General features: G+C 40.3%; 3 protein-coding genes across 3 annotated transcripts; all 3 read right to left on the minus strand.

The window, feature by feature from the left end:
* Positions 1-4,402: 4,402 nt before the first annotated feature.
* LOC4348783 (putative glycine-rich cell wall structural protein 1) lies at positions 4,403-5,158 on the minus strand. Its single transcript, XM_015757746.3, has one exon. The coding sequence runs from the start codon at positions 5,117-5,119 to the stop codon at positions 4,544-4,546; it is 576 nt and encodes a 191-aa protein (XP_015613232.1). The 5' UTR covers positions 5,120-5,158; the 3' UTR covers positions 4,403-4,543.
* Positions 5,159-10,292: 5,134 nt separating this feature from the next.
* Positions 10,293-11,053, minus strand: LOC4348784 (putative glycine-rich cell wall structural protein 1). The gene has a single exon (XM_015757904.3). The coding sequence runs from the start codon at positions 11,013-11,015 to the stop codon at positions 10,437-10,439; it is 579 nt and encodes a 192-aa protein (XP_015613390.1). The 5' UTR covers positions 11,016-11,053; the 3' UTR covers positions 10,293-10,436.
* Positions 11,054-17,585: 6,532 nt separating this feature from the next.
* LOC9266532 (glycine-rich cell wall structural protein 2-like) lies at positions 17,586-18,332 on the minus strand. Its single transcript, XM_015757881.3, has one exon. It carries the CDS (start codon positions 18,300-18,302, stop codon positions 17,727-17,729), a length of 576 nt encoding a protein of 191 aa, XP_015613367.1. The 5' UTR covers positions 18,303-18,332; the 3' UTR covers positions 17,586-17,726.
* Positions 18,333-19,196: the final 864 nt, after the last annotated feature.

Consider the following 19,196-nt stretch of genomic DNA (forward strand, 5'->3'; position numbering starts at 1 on the left):
AGGTTTTAGATGGCCAAAGAGATCATATGGGATACTAAGGCTAGAAAATAATGCATGAGAAGATGAAGGTTTTCATACGTCATATAAGGGAATTTGTGTGCGTGTGGGAAGCGGAGTTAAATTTATATTGGAGTCCAAGTTTTAAAAGGTTAGAATTTGCAGTTGTAAATGAATGTTGTTTAGGAGAAAAAAGTTTGCTTGAGGTTTTATTTCTAGCTCGTGAGTTAAGAGAAAAGTGCTTTAGATGCACTTTGTAAACACATCTTGATGCAATAAGTTGATCTACTTCTCAAAGTTACATTAAAACATGTTTTTATGTATTTCAAGGGTCGATTCGGCATGGAATGCTCAGATGGACCGGCGAGGCGGACAGGCCGGCAGCGGCAATGGGGACGGAGTGATGGACTAGATATTGGACGATGCTGTGACTTGGTCGGATATATGGACCACTCACTTCATGCTGGATGGATTAATAGCTAACTTTCAGACAGACCGGCGCATACATGATGGTCGGTTCAAGCTTAATTTGGTCAAAGATATCTATTAATTCCAAAAAGATTTGGCTTTTGGTGATTCTATCATTCACCTTTATCTGGTAGGTTTGATTCTTATATACGATCCTACAGAGAGGTGGGGCAAACTTTTCTATGTTATTTTAGTTTCCCCTAGTTCCTAAGGCTGCTCGATCGCTTCATCGTTATCTTCTTCAGCAACAGGGCCGGCTCGAGCTCATAAGGTGAGAGTCTTTCCTTCCACTGCATGACAATGCCTATGGCCGCCGCAATGCTGTCCAACCCAACCCATGGGAGGTCGCCATGACCTTAGTATCACTTCGGTTGGCCTCGGCGGATAAGCCGCAGAAAAATAAAATAAAAAAATAATTTAATTGTAGAATTTTATATTTAGTTTTAACCTTTAGTGGTTCAAAAGCCATGACTAGAAAAATTGAAAAAAAATACCTAAGATAATTTAAAATTAAGTTCAAATTTTAAATGTTGATTGTGGCTTAATTATAAGCCAAGAAGCACATGATGAGGTTACCTGTTAGCCAAATCGGAGGTCTGTAGGTACTTTTGGAGTTGTTTCAAACACTATTTTAAAAGTTGATCGAAATGCCGCTATAAAGACAGATGATATATGTAAATATCTTCTTACTAACACTATAATATACTCCCCCATCTCATAGTAATAAGTTTATTTCTGGCACCTCCCATTTATCCCAAGATAAATTTATCTTTAAATAATCATCGCATTGGGGTTTTTGAAATTAAGGAATAATTGCATTGGCAGTAGATAAAGTGGGAATTGCATTGGGAGTTGATAAAGTAGGGGTATTTTAGTCTTTTTTTATTTTATTGATATGTGTGAAATGGTTGAAAAATAAATTTATTTTAGGAGAAGAGAGTATATAAATCTCTTACTTCCTCTGAGAGATATACTAAAGAAAAAACTCGTTAGACGAGGGCATAACTTGTAGGTGAGCAAACGTGCCACAACATATACCAGAGAGAATGGATGGCAAAGCCATTTGTTATGTCGGAGCTTATCTTGGGCTAGCTAACAGTCTTAGGCTTTTCAAGACTGTGTTTTGTGTAAGGTTTTATATATGTAGCTATAGTTGACGTTATTTTCCGATATAGGTATTTGAGAAGTTTGATCATTAAATATCATAGTTGACTATTCGAAACACCGGTTCCTGGCTTATACCAGACTAAGAGTATCACCAACAATGCCCTTATTCTATCCTCAATCCTTTTTTTTTGGGGGGATTTTGGTAAAAAAAAACATGCCTCCAACAGATATCCTATATTGATCCTAATTTTTTAGAAACCCCATCCTTCGCTCTCTCTTCATTTAAGGTAAAGCGACGCCGCACCTGCCGACCCCAATCTCTCTTTCCTGCGAGGTTTTTCTCTTTGTGCGTAGGGAGGGGAGATCATGCAAGTGGAGGAGCAATCTTTTTTTACGCGGGGTCGATGGAAAAAAAATATTTTGGCTGGTAGTTTAATAGAAGAATACACTTTTACTTTTTTGGAATTAAATTTAAGTTTTCTCTTGGAGAGAGGAGTTTTTCCACTTCCTATTTTCAATTTAGAAAACCCAGTAAATAATTTTGTGGTTGGATTATACACATTCTGTTGGTGATGCTCTAACCCAGCAACACGTAATTCCCACAAATTAGAGCCATACAGGTGAACAACGAGTTTTCAGCTGAATGTTGTAACTACAACCATAGAACACGTAAATATTTGAATAAGTTTAGAAATTAAGGTAGTCCACATACAATTACTCAGACATAACTATACAAGTCAATCGGAGTATACCGATGGAAGCTCTGGCTGACTGCAAACACGCAAAGACCATTTATACTACTGGGTTAGCTTGTGTTAGCCTACTTGAGGCATTGTTCGATTAACTAGGAAGAACTGCGCGGGATCTTATTTAAAATATCATTTTTTTGTTGTTATTATGATTTTTTACATTATGACTTGGTCTCTCGGTGAAAAAATTTATGAATTTATGGTTGAAAAAAATAGGTACATGAAAAAAAATAGTTATCTCCTAGGTCGACCTGCCCGCCCTGCTCTCTCTATCTCCCTTCCTTTCCGGTGGCTACGTCCTATCTACTCCGTCCGTCTCAAATATAATAACCTAGGATTCCTTTCCAGTGGCTATGTCCTATCTACTTCCTCCGTCTCAAATATAATAACCTACGATTGAATGAGATGTTTCCTATTATAATGTATCATGACAGGGAGTCTATCCAGATGCGTTGTACTATGAAACATCATATTCAATCCTAGATTCTTATATTTTAGGACGGAAGGAGAAAGTATTTCCCTTAATTAATGGATCGGGCGTCAGCTATTGGGCTGGTGCCGCAGACCTCTTATTGCAAGGATGACTCGTCCAAATTGCCGCAGACCTCTTATTGTAGAGGACGGGAGGATGGAGCCACCAAAATTGTGTGTTGCAGACGGATTGAAAGGTGTTGCTGGTGAGGTGTACATATATGTATGCAAGCCGGTGTATATATATGTAGTCTTGCCTCATGAAACTAAGCAAGCTTGCTTTGAGATAGATTTGAAATATTGCCTTGTGTACACAATTATGGAACTAATCTTCGTTTATTCATGACAAATCCATGCGCTGCACAAGATTCTTGCCATATGTGATTAGATTTTGCTTTGACATTAATTTCGAATCTCTTACCTCCCATACACAATTATATATGGAACTAATCTTCGTTAGTTCACGTTATGAAAATAACCCATGCACTGCACGTGCGGGCCCTAGGGGATTCTCAACTCTTTTGTTGTGCCACGTGGCGACTTAAGAGAGCGTTTTGAGGAAACCACGTGGCAGCTTGCATTGAGAGCGTTTGTAGGAAGTTTAATGGACTTTTAGTATATAATAATAGATTTCCGTGAGAGAGAGGTTGAAGGAGAATGAGGGGATTAATTGTACTCTCTAATAGATGCAAAGTTATTTTCCTCCGAGTTGCCCATAATTCTCTTGTGAGTTGGATTAACCACAGTTAGACAAACGATTTTTCACTGGAAGGCCATAGTTTTCATAGATAGACTGTATTTAATTTTGGTCGTGATTGCCCGCCTACATAGTTATTGTCTACTTCCGTTTTATATTATAAGACTTTCTAGCATTGCCCACATTCATATATATATATATATATTAATAAATCTAGACATATATATATATATATATATATATATATATATATATATATATATATATATATATATATATATATATATATATATATATATATATATATATATATATATATATATATATATATATATATATATATATATATATATATATATATATATATATATATATATATATATATATTACATATATACGAATGTAGGCAATGCTAGAAAGTATTATAATATGAAACAGAGGAAGTACTCCCTCCTTCCCTAAATGTTTGATGCCATTGACTTTTTTAAACATGTTTGACCATTCGTCTTATTCAAAAACTTTTGTGAAATGTGTAAAACTATATGTATACATAAAATATATTTAACAATAAATCAAATGATAGAAAAAGAATTTATAATTACTTAAATTTTTTAAATAAGACGAACGGCCAAACATTTTTTAAAAAATCAACGGCGTCAAATATTTTAGGATGGAGGGAGTATATAGTTGTGTAGGGAGGAGTCCGATGGCCGGCCACATGTGAAGATCAATTTTTGCAGGCGGATCTCTTAAGCCGTCCGACTATAAAAAGTCCATTTTTTACATATCATGAGTGATGAATGTTCCCTAATAACTTCCCTTTCATCCTCATCATCATATAACTATCCAATCGAACGACATGAACATCTCAACATATTTGCATAAATGTCATGGTAAGTCGCATGCTACCAAATTTTACTGAATCAATGAAGCCCTTTATTTCTTGTTGCACAACACATGAAACAAGTACAAATAAATGAGAACAAATTCTACTTCATAGACATGGTACGAAACATAGTGGGCTCCATTTTTAAAATTTCCTTTACGAAGGAAATTAAGGGCTGGCGTCACCAGATCCAACTCCAGCTCCTCCACCACCGCCACTGCCACCATATTGGCCTTGACCATTACCGCCACCATTACCACCAGCATTTGCATTTGCATATGGTCCATAGTAGTAGTTATTAGCAGTGCTAGAGCCATAGCCCGTACCACTGCCGGACCCATGACCATTGGATGGCCAGTAACCACCGGCTTGTCCGGCACCACCACCAACACCAGCACCGCTAGCACTGGATGACCCACCATAACCATAGTATCCATTTTGTGAAGTTTGGCTTGAGCCTGAGCCCGTGCCGTATCCGCTACCAGATCCTGATCCACCGTATTGGCTGTAACCACCACCTCCGCCGCCACCTCCACCACTTGCATGAGCACCATAAGAGTTACTGCTACCAGAACCAGCCCCGACTCCTTTCCCAGCTCCCCCTCCGTTCACATATCCTCCTCCCTCTCCACCTCCTGTACCTGAACCTTGGGAACTGGAGTATCTTTCTACTCTTGCAGCACTGGCTAGTCCAATGCTCAAGAGGACAACGAACCCAAGAGCTGCAAGCTTGGTGCCTGCCATTGCTAGCAAACTCTATGAACTATGAGGGCAGGAGGAGATGATTTTTGGGTGAAGGAGTACATGGGTATTTATAGTGCTTGAGGCCATATGTACAACTAGCTTTTTAACAGCATCCACGTTAGTTTTTTCGTAGTTGACATCTTAGTTATGGATCAAGTTGAGGCTTAAATTAAGAACGGTAGCAAGGACAAAGCTCATTTACTACCAGAAATAATTTAACCATATCATCCTCTTGTGTAGAGTTTATATGAAATATATATATCCTAACTAAATTACATATCTAAATAATTGCAAGCATTTGTATTATATTATTTACTATGCGCTAATCTATCACAAAAAAATGAGTTGATAGAAAATGGAACTCAAAATATATAGTTCTAGCTTCTCTATGTGCAGTAAACAAACTCCCAAATTAAATTAAGTTCTCAACCAATGTTATATATACCAAAATATATAGTTATATGTTTGAATCAAGAGAGCTCCCAGTATATCTCAAAATTTTGTTCTTTCACGGCTCTGGGTGAGAATTCAAACACCTACCCCTCCGTCCCAAAAAAAAAAAAAGTACAATCCTACCTATAAAACTGGACATGCATGTGTTCAGATTCGTAGCTAGAGTTTACTTTTTTTTTTTTTGTTTTGAGAGAGAGTAGTATAACTGAGTTAAGCTAGTCATGAGCATGTTAAGATCGAGATCGCCTACGAGAGTGAAGAGTTTAATTAACTCTTAGTGTGTCAGTGTGACTTGCGCAAAGCAGCACAAGCATCTGCTACTATTACAGATGAATATTGTTACACAGCTAGCAGAAGAATTGACAATACTGAGAGACGACGACTTCGAGGCTCTCGATCCCATCGCTTTTGCAGCTCTGACTTTGAAACATTCAAACGCAGTTTGTAAGTGACAGACTGACAAATTAACCCGACCACGCACAGGATACAAGAAACAACACACAGCCGATGAATATGCATATGGCTGCTGCTGCATGATCTGCCCGAGGAGATTATATTGGGACGAGCGAGACGCGCTGACATAATCGTTTTACTAATAATGTTCATGGATTGCGATATATATAGATATTTGTATAGAATGTACATTGGTACCACTAGGTAAAAGAAACGGAAATTGCAGATCGATGGTCTGGAAGCAAACTAAAGAAATCGCTGTAGTACTTTGCAATAATATCACTATAGCCAGTAGATCAGTCCTAATTAGCTGTGAAAAATCAGTAATATTGCTTCAAATCTCTATCGACCCAGTATTAATGATTACTGAAACTGTATGCATTCTGAACAATCAGAAATGTCAGCAAAACATCCAAGTATGCCCTGTGTTACAGTACAGTACTACACATATCAACCTAGTACCGGATGAAACATATATATCCTAGTACGTACTATAAGTCTTATGATATATACCCCTCTGTTCGAAAAGAAAGTCTAATCCTACATACGAATTTGGATATATACGTGTCCAAATTCGTAGCTAGAGTTTGCCTTTTTTTTTTTGACAGAGTAGTATGTCTCAACTAGTACTAGCGTGATATATTTTGAGATGGAGGAGTATATTAATAGTACTAGTAGTAGACACCATTCTTCTTTCAAATCTCGAAACTTCCACAATGCAAGATAATCTTATACTATTATGCTGGTAAGTACTTTCTCCGTTTCACAATGTAAGTCATTCCAGCATTTCCCACATTCGTATTGATGTTAATGAATCTATATATATATATATATATAGATTCATTAACATCAATACGAATGTGGGAAATGTTAGAATGACTTACATTGTGAAACGGAGGTAGTAGTAATCAGTTGATCGATTAGCACTTACATAATGTGTCTGCATGTGAGAAGTCAAGATCCAACTAAGAACCACAGGATCTATTTAGCTCCAGTAGTTTGCTATATGGCCAGCTCTGTCCATTACCTCTAACATGTCCGTTCGATGTGCTTCATTACATCTGTATATATCCATTCAAAATTAACATGCCCTAGATCGATCGTCTTGAGAATTGAGATTAATAACATGATACATTGATGAGTTAAGAGGAAAACAACTTGATCATACGTACATCAGTTTATACCATTTTCTACGGTATGTGATTAAGCTTGTTTGCTGTTATATATAATCAATTCATGTGATTAAGCTCGATGGCATTACTGAAGTGCTTAGCCTAATCTCCATAGTGTAAGTACGTTTTCTCCTAATATCTACATGGCAACCGAGCTAAACACTTGCTAGGCAGATTACAAGGTGGCTCAGAAAATTAATGAGTTTGCATGAAACTTTTCTAATACACCCCAGGAAATGCTAGCTTCATCCTTTGTGCTAGCTAGGCTTTAATTTTGGGGCTTCATGTTTAATTTGCGTAGTTCTATGCAGTGGCTTATCAAGATGGACTTAACTACATCAGTTTGACAATTACCATCGATCTGCAGGTTCTAACAAACGAGTTGCCCTCATGCGGTAAATTAAATCCTTAGCATAGCTCAAAGAGTTGCAATTAGTTTAGTTCACATCTAGAAACCTCTCGAGCACTTAGCAAAACTTACTTAAGTCCATATGAGCATCGGTTTGAAGCTATAATTCGGACATGTTCGATAGTTTATCTCATAATCCCTCCTAAAATTTAAGCATTTCTGATTTCTGGCAGAGATTATGAGATAAACTATCGAACATGTTCGATAGTTTCTCATAATTTACGTAGTTTGAAGCTATACCTTGTTAGTAACACTGCCATTATGTACATCTCTCTTAATCCCTCCGAGAGATATAGGGCATGTTCACTTTGATGAAAAAAAAAAACCTTACCAAATTTTTGCCAAAATTTTGGCATAGTTTTGCCAAAATTTTGGTAGAATTTCTTATATAGTTACTAAATTTGGTAGCAAACTAAATGTAGCCACTTTTTTGGCAACTTTACTAAAATTTGGTAAGGTTGAAAATGACATCAAAGTGAACAGGCCCATATATTGAAGAAAACTAGTGACATTAAGACACGATCGTGCTGGCGGGTATATGTCGATTGGAGCTCACGTTGGGCTTAGCTAAATAGCCTTGGGTAATTTTCATCCATGTGAGACTTGACAATCAACTGCGGACTTGGTTAAGTGGGATGGAAAAAGTCCAATGTAACTCCCTCGAATATAGGTTGAATCTAATTCGTATCCATCAACCGCAAAAAGATATAGCAATTCCTCTAAGTATCAAAACCGTGTAAAACAACTCCCTCGATTGTTTAAGAGTGGTTTATATTGACATAACGCCGAGATGGCATGGTTGACCTGATCTTCATCTGACATAGCACTTATGTGGCACTAAAAACAAAAACAAAAAATAGAAGCAACAATGGAACCCACATGTCATTGAGACTTGCGAAGTATTATATTTCAAAAGGAAATACTCCCTCTGTCCAATATTATAAGGGATAACGGCCCTTTGTGTTGTCCCTAATTATAGGGGATTTTGCTTATCCCAATGAGCTAGGTACAGCAGCGATCAACTCATCTGACAAGCTCATGGTTATTCGTAGTAGTGCTGTTTAATTTTGGGCAGCATGTTTAAAATTTGAGTTTCAAATTGTGACTCTGTAAGTGGCACAAACAATGCAGATGTGGTGGAAAATATGCTCTGACAAAAACTCACGTCAGATTTTCTAAGTTCATTCCCAACCTGCCAAAGCAACACTTTATTCTCTAAATAGTACATTTTGCAGTTCGTTGAATGTTCCAATGTGTACTTCTATATGTCCATTGATCCACTTTTATTCTCTAATTAGTGCTACATAGGGAATAACCCTTATAATCTTGGACGGAGGGAGTAAAAACCACATAGGACCCACATGACCCACATGCCAGTATCTCCCCTTCTTCCCCATCCCCCCCTTCTCTCTCTCTCCTCTGCCCCGTAGCCTCTTTCTTGCCGATGTCGCCGTTCTTCTTCCATGCCGGTGGCGGCCACCTACGCCTCACCAATGCCGACCTCTCGCATGCGGCAGACGAAAGGCGACATTAAATTGCATACGAGCTGGTAATATAGCTGCCAGAACTATATAACTCTGGCATTATATATATGCAGGCGAACAAGCGACACTCAAATTATACAATAGAGATATGATTTGGGGCAACATTTAATTAAGGGCTTCCATTGACATAACAGGATTGGGTTTTCTTTCATACCAGAAAAGACTAAAACTTGATTCCACTGTAATGCGCAACAGGGCTAGCTGCAAAACCTGCTAAATTAACGCTAGCTCCATTGCAAGTACTCGCAATGCAATCAATCGGGGGTGGTCATGGAGCAATCAATCGCGCGGGAGCAGAATCGATAATACAAGAGCCATGGAGGGATCCAAAGAGGCTCACATGTGAACTTGTTTCATCAGCTGAAGTCTATTCTACATTTTCAGGTTTTCTACCTCCTTTGCTTCTGGACAATGTGGAATCATAGACTTGATGTTGTCTTCAGAGGACAAGTCCCCTCGATTGCATCATGTCTACAACACTATGTGTGTGAGGCTGCTATGTGGGCTGAAAACATCAAGACTAAAGATCGCCATGTAATTTCTATTTGGAAAGAAATCTTCTCTTCCCCTACAAACTCTAAACTCGATGTAATGAACCTTACACTCTTCCCTTCAATGAAATGACAAATTCAGGTGAGGAAGCCCCCCCCCCACCTCGTTGATTTAGTAAAAAAAAAATCGGGGGTCAACGAGAAAACTTGGCTCCTGGAGACTGGAAGCTGACATACACAGATTCTATTTTATTTTCGCATGTCCCTTACATGTAGGTCCTATAGCTACTTATTTGGTTTTTGTTTCTGATATGATTGCCACATAGGTGTAGATGCCAAAGCATCACGTGTGAAATAAATCAATATGCCATGTCAGCAAAAAAAACCACCCTTAAAAGAGATGAGGGAGTCATTTTGCAAGGTTTTAATACTTAGAGCAGTCGATATTACCTGGTTTTACGGTTAAGGGATGTGAATTAGATCTGTCCCATATTTTATTTGAACGAGTTAAGCTTATTCTAGCCCACTTAAATAGTCCACGTTCATGGGCTAGACCGATTTCATCCATATCACCATAGAATTATCGAGTGACATGACACTCTTAACATAGTAGCGAGATCTCGATATTGGTTAGTTACGCACTACTGAATTTTGTTGAATCAATGAAGCCCTTTATTTATTGTTGCATAATACATTGAACAGGTACAAATAAATGAGAACAAATTGTACATCGTAGACATGACAACAAACAAAGGTGTGTTGGGCTCATTTCTAGAATTTCCTTTACGAAGGAAATTAAGGGTTGGCGTCACCGTATCCCGATCCAACACCTGCGCCAATGCCACGGCCACCATATTGGCCTTGACCGTTACCACCACCATTGCCACCAGCATTAGCATTTGCGTATGGTCCTCCATAGTAATTATTATCAGCGTAGCTAGAGCCAGAACCCGTACCACTACCAGACCCCTGACCATTGGATGGCCAATAACCACCAGCTTGTCCAGCGCCGCCACCAGCACCAGCACCCCCAGCACTGGATGACCCGCCATAACTATAATATCTATTTTGAGAGGTCTGGCTAGAGCCTGAGCCCGTGCCATATCCGCTACCAGATCCCGATCCACCGTATTGGCTGTAACCGCCACCACCACCTCCGCCTCCGCCACTTGCATGAGCACCATAACGGTTACTGCTACCGGACCCGGCCCCAATTCCTTCCCCCGCTCCCCCACCATTCACATATCCTCCTCCCTGTCCACTTCCTGTGCCGGAACCTTGGGAACTAGAATATCTTTCTACTCTTGCAGCACTGGCTAGTCCAATGCTTAAAAGAACAACGAACCCAAGAGCTGCAAGCTTAGTGCGTGCCATTGTTAGCTAACTCTATGAGCTATGAGTGCAAGAAACGATGAGTGTTGGGTGAAGGACTGCATGGGTATTTATAGTGCTTGAGGCCATAAGCAATACTAGTTTCTTAACAGCATCCACGTTAGTCTTTTAGTTGGCATCTTCATTAATTTAGCTAGGGATCAAGTTGAGGCCTAAAGAACTGTAGCAATGACACAAAGCTCATGTACTTCCAGAAATAATTTAATGAACGAACTCACATTCTAATTTTTCTCTTGTGTTTAGAGTTTACATGGCACAGTATATCCTAACTAAGTAGTATTGTTTGACCGATAAAATAAACAGCCTAGATTTATTACATATATGTATATCTAAATAGTTGCAAGCATGTGTATTACTTATTATGTGCTAATCTACCATCAAACAATGAGTTGATATAAAATGGAACTGAAAGTATATGATCTAAACAAAGTCCCAAAGTTCAAATTAAGTTCTAAACCAATGTTGTATTGTCTTTATATCAAGAGCGCTACTCGCTCCCTGATAGCTCAAAATTTTGTTCTTTCACTGTTCTTGGCCAGTGAGAATTCACAACACTGAGTTTAACTAATCATAATCATATTAAGGTCTGGATAGTCCAGGAGAGAAGAGTTACATACTCTATCTTAAAATATAAGACGTAACTACCATTGATATAGATATCAAGAAAAAATTATTATTTATATTTTGTTTGGATCACCTCAATGAATATGTACAATGCATGCACCAATACAAGAGATGTTAAGCGAGAAGCACCGGTAAGACTGGTGGGTGCACGACTCCACCTACTATATTTTAAACCCTGAGGCCATAAATATTACCCAAAGGTAAGTGGGCTAGATCGTGGATATTCTGCTGGTTTCGTGGGTGTATGGTGTGGTATCGTGTGTAGTTTCCATGTAATCTCTCTCTATATATATAAGAGATATTAAATGCGGAAGATTTAGAAACAAATTTAGAAAAAAAGAGATATGTTAATTATTTACATGTATATGTACGCATATTATATTATGAAACATCGGAAAAAATAGTTGTCTTATTTTAAGATGAGTATGGAGTAATTAACTCTTAGTTGCACTTCTGACCAGTACTAATGATGAATGAAGTATAATATAGTTACAGCTAGAAGAATTGACATCACAGAGACGACTACTTCGAGGCTCTCACATGGAAGTTGACTTTGACACATTCAAACAAACTTGTACTGAGTGACAAACTGACTCACTGACAGCTGATCGACCAGTCGACCACGCACAGAATACAAGAAAGAATGGTTGGCTGCGATCTGGATGCGGAGATTGGGATGAGCGAGAGGCGCTGACATAATCATTTTAGTAATGTTCCCTTTGTTTTAAAAAATATATACTACTTCCTCTAACAAAAAAATGTATGATACGGAGTATCATTGAACTTTTACATAACAGTTTGAAAATTCGTTTTATTCAAAAATTTAGTATAAATACATAGAAGTATAAGAGAGAGTTTGAGGAGAGGGGGATTGAGAAGATTGAGAAGATACGCAAAACGAGATGAGCCATTAGCGCATGATTAATTGAGTATTAACTATTTTAAATTTCAAAAATGGATTAATATGATTTTTTAAAGCAACTTTTCTATAGAAAATTTTTGCAAAAAATACACCGTTTAGTAGTTTGAGAAGCGTGCACACGGAATACGATGTCCTTTTCTCACCCAATCCCCCAGAACTCATCACAACGAAAGCAGCCTAAGTTAAGATTGTAGTTTCTTTGCTAATAAAACAAGTCACGATAAAATAAAGAAAAGTCCGATTTACCCATAAAAAATCATGGTAGATCAAATTACCCCTAAACTCGAAACTAGATATTTTACACTCTCAACTATTCATACCAGACAAATAACCCTGACCCGAGCTTTTACACATAACGTCAATGTGGCAATCCAGTCAGCAATAAAATAATAATAAAAATCAATGGGGCCAATTGTCATCTCTCCCTCAACCCAATCCCTCTCCTGCACTCACTCTCTCTCTCTCTCCTCGTATTAGCATGAGAATGCGATGGCATCATGACCGACGACGGCGAAGGTGACAGTGGCCTAGCCGGGATTAGCGACGTCTCGGGCGCTTTCAATGGAGGATGAATCGCTGGACAAGGCTTCTCTCACAAAGACCATTGGGGCGGTGCGTCCTCGACGCCCGAAGGCAAACCCATCAGCTCGACCGATTATTCCCCACCATTGAAGTCGGGAGGCAACGCGACAGGTAGCGACGTGGTTGTCGCCACTCATCATCGCCCTGTGGTGGTGCTTGCGGTGCGGCGCTCTCCGGTGCCTCCTGTGGTAGTGCATCCTTCCCTCCGTGCAGGTGAGACATGATACGAGGAGGAGCAAAACCATGGATACGACCACCACGACAGCCTTGCATCATAATGTCGGCATCGATGGCGGTCACGTGTTCCCGCGATCCGTTCTCACCAGTGGCCCCATCACTAGCGTACATCTTTAGCTTAGAAGCGGGCTAGGTGGAGCAACGCGGCGCAGTGGAGGTTGGAAATGGCACGGTGTTGGTTGGGGACATGGAGGGCGTGGTGGAGGTTGGGGATGGGGACGGTGTGGCGGAGGTTGTTGCGTCCTCCGCTAGAAGCACCACTGGCCACCAGGCAGAGCGAAGTGAGGGAGAAGAGAGAGAAATCAGACTGGGGAGAGAGATATTGGGGAAGGAGGAACAAGGAGGAAGAAGATGCTAACACATAGGGCCCACTAAATTTTAATATTCTTTAGGCTGATTGAATTGCCATGTATGTGGCACGTAGATTAAAATCGCTCCGGATTGAGTTAGGGGGTTATTTGCCCGGTCTAAAGAATTTGGGGTGTAAAATGTCTAGTTTTGTAGTTTATGGGGGTAATTCGTAGTAGCTCAATATATAGTTCAGTGCTTAATTCAGATTTTTTTTTCCTAAAATAAATTATATTTATATAATTATTTTGAATAAAACAAATGGTCAAATGTTATGTAAAAGGTTATCGACATCGTATATATATTTTAGGATGGATAGAGTAAGACATACTCCCTCCGTTTTTTAATAGATGACGCCGTTGACTTTTTCTCACATGTTTAACCATTCGTCTTATTCAAAAAATTTATGTAATTATAATTTATTTTGTTATGAGTTGTTTTATCACTCATAGTACTTTAAGTGTGATTTATATCTTATACATTTGCATAAAATTTTTGAATAAGACGAATGGTCAAACATGTGGAAAAAAGTCAACGGCGTCATCTATTAAAAAACGGATGTAGTATTTTGTTTCTCCATAAGGCTTTGACCAACTATTGATCTGTTGCATATCATATATGTCATAAAACGCCTAACTAGGGAGTAAGTACTTCTCGATACATGAACATATGTGTACGAAGAAGGCTTCCGATGATTATATGCGTACATAATAATTAGGGTGAATGTACATTGGGATCACTGGGTAAAATAAATGGAAATTGCAGATCGATTGATCATCTGAATGGCAAAATAAATTAACCACTATATACCGTACAATAACATCATGTGTCTTGTCGATCGTCGATCTCTTTCAGTTAATTAGCTGTGTGAATTGTGAGGAGAGGAAAAAAAATATCAGTAATAGTAGTGCTTCAAATCTATCGCCCTAGTACAGCACCAATGCTTCAATACGTGGGCCGGATTACTGAATACATAATTGCACTCTAAACTTTAAGCAACACACTACTAGAAAACTAATTTTCACAGGCGGCCAGAACTAATTTTCGCAGGGTGGAGAGAGGTCCGCCCGCACCACAACGACTGCGAAAATCGATTTTCACAGTCGGGGCAACGGCCTACCTGCGAAAATGGAAGGGACGAACAAAAAAAAAATTGCCAGCCCGCGCCGGGAGCCGCCGCCATCGCTCCACGCCGTCGTCGCCGCCGCCGGCCTCCCCCCCCCCCCCCCCCCCGTTACTCCTCTGGCCAGATCTAGGAGGGAGGGGGGAGGGGAGCCGCCGCCGCTGCCCGGCCCGCACCGCCGCCCCACGCCGTCACCGCTCCATGCCGTCGCCGCCCCCGCCGGCCTCCCCCCCTCCCTCCTCCGGCCAGATCTGGGAGGGAGGGGGGAGGGGAGCCGCCGCCGTGGCCGGGAGCCGTGCCTCCTCGCCGATGTCGCCCTCTGCCGCCACCGCCCACCGCCGCCGCCGCGCTCCCCCAAGCCCCTCCAAATCTGGGAGAGACGGGCCGCGCCGCGCCGCCCTCCTCCGTCGCGCTACTCGGCCGCGCCGCCTCGCCTCCTCACCGCTGCCGCCCTCCGCCGCCGGGAGCCGCCGTCGGGGAGAGTAGAAGTGAGGGGAGGGGAGAGGAGGAGAGGTGAGGAGAGGGGAGAGGCCGATGAGGGGAGGGGAAAGGTGGAGAGATGTGGAGGGGAGGAGAGGTGTGAGGACTTAGAAATTATATTCCAGTCTATTTTCGCAGGCGGACCAATTAAGTGGTGCAGGCACCGCTTAAGTGGTCCGCCTGCGAAAATAGATTTTCGCAGGCGGACATCGAAAATAGATTTTCACAGGCGGACATCGAATTTCACCCCGATTTATATTTTTGTAGGCGATCATTTGGTTCTAAGGGTCATGTCCGTCTGCGAAAATAAGACCCCTATGTCGGAAAAAATGCTTTTTCTAGTAGTGACAAACAATAGTGTGTGCAAAAAACCTTCCAAGTATGCCATGTAAACAATGTTCTACTACTAGACACCATCCTTTTGTCAAATCTCAAAAACTGCATGGACGATGCAAGCTAGATACTCTCTCCGTCCCAAAAAAAAAACCAACCTCGTACTATGTCACATTCTAGTACTAGGTTATCTGTTTTTTTGGTCAGAGGGAGTAAGCTTGTAGGAGTATAGGTTATGCTGATAAGTACTAAGCAGTTGACTAGCACTTACATAATGCATGTGTGTCCCTGCATGTGAAAAGTCAGGATGGAATTGAAGAACCACATGAAGCCATAGCTCTAGACTCTACTCCCTACATCCCAAAGAAAACCTAATCCTAGGTTTGAATCTAGATATACACTATGTCCAGATTCAAACCGTGTATGCCCAGATTCAAATCTAGGATTATATTTTTATTTTTGGAACGGAGGGAATAGTAGTTTTTTTAACATACTGCTAGCTCTGGCCCTTGCTTCTGTCCTCCAAGGGTATGAACAATGGGGATACTCCCCCATGCCAAACAGCTGTGCTATGTGTGATAATATACTCTAAATACCCTATCTCTACATTGTAAAACGTCGTCGATAAAAACACTGCGCCTTTTTTATTTGTTGGACCACACCTACACTGTAAAAGACACTGCGCTTTTTTTTATCGCTTAACCCAAAAGGTCTTTAACCCTGTGTTACTAGCTAGTCGTCGGACTTCAAGCCTTTTAAACCAGTCTAACTCTATGCAAACTAGCAAGGTGTGTGGTACTAAACTTTGCTAGTTGCTTGCTTGTTATCTACTATATATAATTGTTTTGCTACAAGGGGCCCCAAGCCAGTGCAGCCCGGCTAGCTGAAAAAAATAATGAGGAAATGAGATAGAGAGGGAATTTATATTTACGCGCTTGCTTGATCAAATGGTGCAGTAACTGATAATGAATAGATTTTGGAATTAATGGTAAACTAGTGGGTATATTGCAGAACCAGACAACAGCTCAATGGCATTATATATAGAAGTACTAGCCTAATCTCGATAGTGTGAGTAGGTTTTATCTCCTTTCTACGTGGCAACCGACTATACACTTGCTAGGCAGATTACAAGGTCTCAGGAAATGAGTTTGCATGATATTTTCTATACACACCACAGAATACTCCAATCCATGTTTTGCTAGACTTTTAGGGCTTCATGTTTAATTTGTGTAGTTGTGTGACTGGCTTATTATCAGGATAATAATAATAATTACATCAGTCTGACCTAGCGACACAGCTACCATCTGAAGGTTCCAACAAGTGAGTTGTCAGCATATATATACATGGTAAACCAAATCCTCCTTAGCATATACTCCCTCCATTTCAAAATGTTTGACACCGTTGACTTTTTAGCACATGTTTGACCGTTCGTCTTATTCAAAAATTTTTATGAAATATGTAAAATTATATGCCTACATAAAAATATATTTAACAATGAATCAAATGATAGGAAAAGAATTAATAATTACTTAAATTTTTTGAATAAGACGAGCGGTCAAACATATGCTAAAAAGTCAACGGCGTCAAACATTTCGAAACGGAGGGAGTATAGCCCAAAGAGTTGCAGCTAGTTTCACATTTGGAAACCTTTCAAGTGCTTAGCACGAATTAATTAACTAAGTCCATATCAGCATTCCTTTGAACCTATAATTTGAACATGTTCGATAGTTTATTTTATGATCCCCTTCTGAAATTGCTAGCTTGTGTTGGCCCACTTGAATGGTCCACGTTCATGGACTAGACCGATTCCATCCATATAACCATCGAATTACCGAGTGGCATTACACTCTTAACATAATAGCTAGATCTCGATCTTGGTTAGTTACACACTACAGAATTTTACTGAATCAATGAAGCCCTTTATTTCTTCTTGCATAATACATTGAACAAGTACAAATAAATGAGAACAAATTGTACATCATAGACATGACAACAAACAAGGTGTGTTGGGCTCCATTTTCTACAATTTCCTTTACGTAGGAAATTAAGGGTTGGCGTCACCGTATCCCGATCCAACACCTGCGCCAACGCCACGGCCACCATATTGGCCTTGACCATTACCACCACCATTGCCACCAGCATTAGCATTTGCGTATGGTCCTCCGTAGTAATTATTAGCGGAGCTAGAGCCATAACCCGTACCACTACCAGACCCATGACCATTGGATGGCCAGTAACCACCAGCTTGTCCGGCACCGCCACCAGCACCAGCGCCGCCAGCACTGGATGAACCGCCATAACCATAATATCCATTTTGAGAGGTCTGGCTAGAGCCTGAGCCCGAGCCATATCCGCTACCAGATCCCGATCCACCGTATTGGCTGTAACCACCACCTCCGCCTCCTCCTCCGCCACTAGCATGAGCACCATAATAGTTGCTGCTACCGGACCCAGCCCCAATTCCTTTCCCCGCTCCCCCACCGTTCACATATCCTCCTCCCTCTCCACCTCCTGTGCCAGAACCTTGGGAACTAGAATATCTTTCTACTCTTGCAGCACTGGCTAGTCCAATGCTTAAAAGAACAACGAAACCAAGAGCTGCAAGCTTAGTGCGTGCCATTGTTAGCTAACTCTATGAGTGCAGGAAATGGTGAGTGTTGGGTGCAGGACTGCATGGGTATTTATAGTGCTTGAGGCCATATGCAACAATAGTTTCTTAACAGCACACACGTTAGTCTTTTAGTTGGCATCTTCATTAAGTAGGGATCAAGTTGAGGCCTTAAAGAACTGTTTACCAAAGAGACAAAGCTCATGTACTTACAGAAGTAATTAGCACTAGCTTCTATGCTCTAAATAAGTCCTAATGTTCTAAACAATAGGGTCTTTAAATCAAGAGCGCTACTAGCTCCTCGATAGATCAAAATTTTGTTCTTTCACTGTTCTTGGCCTGTGAAAATTCACAGTATTGATGGCATGTTTGGTAAGGCTTCAACTTCTAAATTTAACTCTAAGAGCTACGTTCAGAGTGGAGTTGTGGAGCAACATAAACCTAGCTCTATCTTTCTAGTTCATTTTGTGATAGCGATAGCTCCAGCCAGCTCCACTCCTATTTTATGTGGAGCTGAAACTTAGGCTGAGCTAGAGCTCTACCAAATAGGCCCTATGTTTACCTAATGATGAGCATATTAACATCTGGATCGTCTAGGAGAGAAGAGTTACTAGATATATCATAAAATAAAAGATGCAATATCAATAACATAAATATCAACAAAGAATTATTATTACCTTTTTGTTTGAATCACCTCAACAAATACATACAATGCATGCACCTATGTAAGCGATATCAAGCGGGAAGCATCGGCGGATGGTGGAGTCATAGATGCATGACTCCACCCACCAGGATTGAAATCCTGATACCCACAAACATTATACACACAAGTGGACTTTCAATAGAAATTTAGTGAGATCAAAAATATATCGCTGGTCTCCATCCCTTTGAGTATGTGTTAGACGC

This window comes from Oryza sativa, chromosome 10, assembly GCF_034140825.1.
Source record: "Oryza sativa Japonica Group chromosome 10, ASM3414082v1".
NCBI lineage: Eukaryota > Viridiplantae > Streptophyta > Magnoliopsida > Poales > Poaceae > Oryza > Oryza sativa.

What these genes read in the sequence shown, in the direction of transcription:
- LOC9266532 (XM_015757881.3), bottom strand. Translation starts at nt 18,302, where the DNA reads ATGGCACGCACTAAGCTTGCAGCTCTTGGTTTCGTTGTTCTTTTAAGC.
- LOC4348784 (XM_015757904.3), bottom strand. Translation starts at nt 11,015, where the DNA reads ATGGCACGCACTAAGCTTGCAGCTCTTGGGTTCGTTGTTCTTTTAAGC.
- LOC4348783 (XM_015757746.3), bottom strand. Translation starts at nt 5,119, where the DNA reads ATGGCAGGCACCAAGCTTGCAGCTCTTGGGTTCGTTGTCCTCTTGAGC.